Consider the following 6000-nt stretch of genomic DNA (forward strand, 5'->3'; position numbering starts at 1 on the left):
ATTTACTACTGAATTGACATAATTACGATATGTTTATGATTTTTTTGGCAATTTTCCCTTGTTGCGGCAATGGTTGCGGCCCTCGCTAGCTCTGAGTGAGGCTTGCAATCCCTCACCAAACATCAGGCGAGGGTTGCAGCCCTTGTTGGTTGTATGTGAGGGCATTGAGCTCTCATCGGCCATTGGGGAGGGTTGTAGCCTTGCTAGCTATTGTCAAGGGCTTGATTAGTGGTCGTTGGGGGAGGGTCGCAGCCCTTGCCCAATGGTTGGTGGTGGTCATTGGGCCTTGATTAGTGGCCAGCAGCCCTTGCTAGGCTCTAATAATAATAATAATAATAAAGAGTACAAAAGGAAAAAAAAATAAAAAGAAAAATTTAATAATTTCTTTAAAAATATTAAAATATTATTAAAAATTGTTTACATCATAATCGCTCATGTCATGTAGGCAGCTAGTATTCATTTTAGTGATTTTTAGCCAAAGTTGACTGAATTGACTCAATTGACAAAACATGTAAATCTTAAGAATTCAATTAGTAAAATTGAAATGTCTATGATTGAATTGACAAAAGTACAATATATTTAGGAATTTTGTACACTTCTCCAAGATACTACCATCCTGTCCGGGTTCTCGATGCTTGTGCCCAAGATCTTGATGCCTCAACTTGAGGTTATACTGGAGATTTTTGTTTTTTTTTTCAAATGCGTGTTTCATTATTTGTAGTCATGTCATTTGCAAGATATAGCCAAACACAGAAAAAAAAATTATTTTCGTTGGAAATAAGTTCTTTTGGTAATATTTTCCAGCAGAATTCTTTTTTTTTTTATATGAAATAACAAAGCATCGAAAGTCTTGGAATATTCCTGCAATGAAGATATAGATCTTAGAAGAACATGGAGAATTAGGCATATTCTCAGGCCTTCTTCACCAGTATAACCAAGGGACCAATATGAGTGATCATTAAAATAAAATTGTATACTGACCTTTCTTAATAGTAGAAATTCCTCAAAGCTTCACTATTGAGCACGACAACATGAATTTAGGATAAATTATTATATGATGGAGAGGATAAAATTGGGTCAAGGATGGAAATAGGGAAGACAAAAATATCTCTAATTAATTGCATGAACATTGACACAATTGTTCTATTTAAACCTCCCACATTGGTTTCTCCATTGTGCTCTGTGGTTGAAACTGACTCATAAACCCTTTCAGAGGCATCTCCCTCTGACCTTCATGTAAGTTCCCCGCCGATCTCGTCCCTCCGATCCCCAGGAAATCAACCGTCGTGGTCTTACCATGGTCAACCTCCAAACTCTTCAAGAAGTCATGACTATTCTGACCTAACAATCCACTAAAAACTCCCTCTCTATCACTACCATTATTCACATTATTCATGAATTGTTCACTAATCTCTTCTTGTCCCTTCTCCATGAACCGGTCCACAAAGCCTCCATTGTGCTGAGCTTGCTTCGGCAACATTCCCCCGAACGACGACGGTGCCATTGGCGCAGAGACAAAGCTCGTTGCGCTGTTGTTACTCACGGTTGCGCCCATTTGAGCTGCCTTTTGTAATAATGCTGTCGCCGACATGAATGCCGAGCCGCGTTGTGGGCTATTCATCCCATGGATCAAGCTGGGAGATATCGGTGGCGGGGCGACAGTTCTTGCGTTGGTGGTGCCGAAGAGGTTGTTGCCGGAGAACAAGGTTTGAGGCATCGTCATGGGCTTTGATTGGTGAAGGATGAGCCCTTGCGGGAGAGAGAACAACGGGGGTTTCGTGTCGGCATGGTTGGCGAACTCAGGCGCCTCAGTGGAGGGAATGGTGTTGCTTTGAGCTTGGCTTAGAGGGACTGAAGAAGAAGAGAGATTATTAGGTTGCTGGCCCACAGAGGAAGGTAGGTGTGGAGCTAGGGCTTGGTTTAGCTTGGTGTTTTCTTCGGTTAGGGCATCACAGAAGGCTCGGTGGGTGATGAAGCTATCTCTCCTGCAAAATATGAATAAATGGCAGCATGAAGATTAGTTAATTACAAAGTCTCAACAAAAGAGAAGAGATAATTACATGCCGAAAAGCTTAAACCATTTCGATTAAAGAATATCATTATATTATCTAAAAGTCAATTAATGTACGAGAGTGCGCCAGAAACACAACTAATCATAACCTGCAACACAACCTCGTAATTATGCAAAGAATTATGAAGAAAAGCACTATGAATGAGCACACGAGTAAATTCACGCAACGTTATCTCCTCGAGGGAGTATTTCTTTTTGACCATGCAAATATGTCTACCTACCTCTCTGGCCTGTAAATGTGGAAAGAATCAACCTTTCCCTATCTTTTTCGTTCAAAACGTTGAAAAGTTTCATTAGCTGCGAAAATAGCTGCACGTTGACGTTCTTTCTTTTCGTCGCACTTGGGCGGCTAGGACTGAATAAATCCATTCTTTAATCTGTGATGATAGATGTAACCAGGCCCACGAGAGAGAGAGAGAGAGAGAGAGAATATTTTTAATCTAAACGAGTCATGAACTTTGGACGACTTTGACCTTGGACTTTCTTTACACAGTGTTGATGACACCCTCTGTCTCCCTCGGGCTTAGTATCTGTATGGTCCGCTCTCTATCAATATTAAACTCCGAGACATCCAGATTCATTTCAGGGGGAGATGTGGGTTTTGGGATGATCAAGAAGACGTGTCAGAAGCAGCAGCAACATCACCTTTTAGCGTCCTTAATTTATGGCACGGAAAGGCATGATCCTAGATATAATTAAGTTCACAAGGCAGGACTCTCGCTATAGTTCTACATGATATCAAGGTGCAAGGTTTTGGATGTCTCTGCAGGCTGTTCCCCTACAATAGTCCGACCAGTGACTTTTTTAACGAAAGTAAGAAATAGCAAAAAACTCATAATTTACGACTTAGGTACAAACTTATAAGTTCTTATGTGTATACCAAGTCTCTATCACTGCATGGGGGTGTGTAAAATGCCTGAATTTGAAAACATGGTCATAACTACCATTTAAGTTGTTAGGAAAAGTCAATAAGGGGCGGATATATTCTAAACTATATCTAGCAATTTGACTTATCTAGAATTGCCTGACTATGATGCATGCACGTAATAGCATCACATTTTATTGAACCCTCTTGAAACAGACCTCATAAATTTTAATATAAACAAGTATTTATTCTTAGGTAAATTTGCATGTGAATGCATATAATTCAATTTGAAATTATTCTAGTATCTAGCTAGCTTGTGTGAATCAAGAAATATTACATGCTCAGAAAGACCACTTTCGACCTGATATATAATTAACTGGCGCATATGGGAGGGGACAAACCTGGAGAATATAGTGCCGCAGTCACATTTGTATTCTCTAGTCCCACAAGTCTTGGAATGAGCCTTCCAATCCGACTGAACTGCATACTTCTTGGAGCACCTCTCGCACTTCCACTTCTTCTCGCCATGCTTCCTGCAGAAGTGCTTCTTGATCCCAGTCAGGTCACCGAGTGCTCGGGCCGGGTTGTGGTGTACGCAGCTCGGCTCAGGGCACACGTAGACCCGCTTCCGGATCTCGGCGCTCCCTCTCTGCTTGAGCTTCCACGGGAGGTTGTGGCCTCGCCGGTGCAGCTGCAGGTTCTGGTCCCTCTGGAAGCCCTTGTTACATATCTCGCACACGAAACGGTTCGTCGCCATGAGCGTGGTTGGGGATAGAGCAATGACTTCTGCGCTTGGGTCTGCATTCAGTAAAAACAGTATTAAGTCAAGTCCTCTATATTTTTTTAATGTCTATGGGGGTGGGGGGTGTTCAGGGCGATTATTTTGCATGCTAATGTCTTTTGAAATAAGCCATTGCTGCACACGGCTTGATTGCTTCTCATCGCCAAATGATTCAAATATCTTTTGTAGGATTTACTGTTGATTGGACAAGTTTGATCAGGGAAAAGCGAAAAAGGTGTTATGATGCCGATTGTGTTCAAAATCAGTGGTCGTCCACTCACACATTTTATTATTTTAATAAAATCCATTTTTTGCTACAGTTTTGGTAAATTCTTAAAGAGCAGATAAAATATCGTACTTTGAGTCTAATGTTTCATGTGCATGGCTCAAATATAAAACTAGGGACGCAACTACAAACCAAAGTAAGTGGATCTTATAAACTAAAGAACTAATTTCTAGAAACAATATCCTCAATGATACACCAAATTAATTAATTAATTATATAAATATGTCCACAAAGTAGTCTCCAACAAATTATTGTTCCATTGACAGAAAAATGATTCTCTTACCCGAAACAGCTAGAAGCAAAAACAAAGGATTAAAAAAAAAAGGAGATTGATACAAAAATGCAAGCCCAACAGTTTACTACAATGATTGGAATACTCAGCCAATAATGGAGCCTCCTCCTCAACTTTCAGCCACCAATAATTCTTTCATTTCTGGAACCCATTTTAGCTACGGAGGAGCTCGTAAAGTTCTCCTAAAAAAGCAATATTTCTTGATCTACGTCCCCTCGTATTTTATACATTTGTTGGAAGTGACGTGTGAGTACAAAGTAGATTTCTTGTGCAAACTGTTCCTGTAGACTCAAACTCAAATTAGTTTTCCTAAGGTCGAACCCAAAAGCTTGAATACTTACTTCGGATGTTAGATCCAATTGTCACCCAACAACATAATATTGAAGTTCTTGATTAAAGCGTGAGATAAATCATGCAATTTAATCAGCTCAACCCAAGAACAAACATACTCTAATCAACATGAGTTGAATCATATGTAGTTAGCGAGCTTTCTTATTCAAGAAGAAAAGAGCGAGTTCAACAGTACGGGTAGAAAGCAGAAAGAAGATCTGCCCAACAAATCTGAAAATGAATAGTTTCAGCTGCATGAGATGAATCTCTAAATTAATGACAAGAATATCTACTGATGTTACCTGGGTTTCCTGGTAGGCTTCTTTTCTTCTTAGCCTGTGGAGCTTGCTGTTGCGGCTTCTCATCGTGAGTACTCGCAGAGAGACTATCGTTATTAGCTGAAGCAGATGATAATAATGAATTATTAGCACCAAAGAGGTGATTCAGAAGCTCCTGTGGTTGAACTTCGGCTTCTCCAGTATTGCCTGAAGAGAAGCTCCCACCTTCACCTGTGATATTTGACATCTTGAAGAAGACAAAGGTAGAAAGGGATAAAAGGGTGGCCAAGAAAAAGATTAAAATTGCTTATTTCAGTGATTTTGTCTCTCTCTCTCTCTCTCTCTCTCTCTCTCTCTCGCTCTCTCGCTCTACCTTCCAAACTCTCTTGGTTTCTTTCTTTCTTCCTCTCTTTCTCTCGCCTTTCTTTTCTTGGCTTTTGCTTCACTTTGGTTCTATCTTGTTCTCATCTCTCAAAAGAGCGATTCTCAGAAAAGTGATGGAGAGAGGAAAAAGATAAAATGGAGAATAACAACAGAGAAATCCGGGGATTTGTTGTGACTAGAGGAAGACAAGGACCAAGGAATTCTCCCTCATTTCTGATGAGAGATGAGAACGCTCCTTGATTGCTTGGCACCAGAAGAACACAACAAGATGGAGTTTCCTCAACTCAGTTTAATATTCATATATATCATGTCAAGGGGACAGCTGCATCTTTCATTCCCAAATTGCCCCTATGCTTCTGCCATTTTTACTTTGGGTCCTTTTCAAATCTTAAATGAGAGGAGCTGCTGCCCTTTGCATGAAGTCTTGGTGAAATGAAAAGGTTTGTGTGGGGCATAAATTGAAAACTTCATAAGCTGTTTCAAATTTGAATCTTCTGGCTTATTATGGAATTGATTCTCTCTAATGGATTTTGTTCAGCTTGTCTTGTTCTCATTTATACTCAAGAACAAGACACAAACACACAAGTTTGTGGAAAAATGAATGTAGATTATTGTAGACTGTGAAATGTTTAGTTCAAATTTATCAATCTATGAAAGACACGAGGAGGGTATGTTTGTTTTATAATAACCCTTCCAAATTGCCATTTCATCTA

The 6000-nt window shown here is 39.9% G+C and overlaps 1 protein-coding gene across 1 annotated transcript; it reads right to left on the reverse strand.

Moving 5' to 3' along the window:
- Positions 1 to 1017: 1017 nt before the first annotated feature.
- LOC104432299 (zinc finger protein GAI-ASSOCIATED FACTOR 1) lies at positions 1018 to 5570 on the reverse strand. The gene is made up of 3 exons (XM_010044767.3): positions 4928 to 5570; positions 3338 to 3734; positions 1018 to 1985 (listed from the first exon to the last, which is right to left on the reverse strand). Exons 1-3 carry the CDS (start codon positions 5148 to 5150, stop codon positions 1148 to 1150), a joined length of 1458 nt encoding a protein of 485 aa, XP_010043069.1. The 5' UTR covers positions 5151 to 5570; the 3' UTR covers positions 1018 to 1147.
- Positions 5571 to 6000: the final 430 nt, after the last annotated feature.

This window comes from Eucalyptus grandis, chromosome 2 (assembly GCF_016545825.1).
Source record: "Eucalyptus grandis isolate ANBG69807.140 chromosome 2, ASM1654582v1, whole genome shotgun sequence".
In the NCBI taxonomy this organism is placed as follows: Eukaryota; Viridiplantae; Streptophyta; class Magnoliopsida; order Myrtales; family Myrtaceae; genus Eucalyptus; species Eucalyptus grandis.

What these genes read in the sequence shown, in the direction of transcription:
- LOC104432299 (XM_010044767.3), bottom strand. Translation starts at nt 5,150, where the DNA reads ATGTCAAATATCACAGGTGAAGGTGGGAGCTTCTCTTCAGGCAATACT. An exon ending in AAGCCTACCAGGAAACCCAG is followed by an intron (nt 3,735 to 4,927) that starts GTAACATCAGTA and finishes TACTGAATGCAG; the next exon opens with ACCCAAGCGCAGAAGTCATT. An exon ending in TGCGGCACTATATTCTCCAG is followed by an intron (nt 1,986 to 3,337) that starts GTTTGTCCCCTC and finishes CATATTTTGCAG; the next exon opens with GAGAGATAGCTTCATCACCC.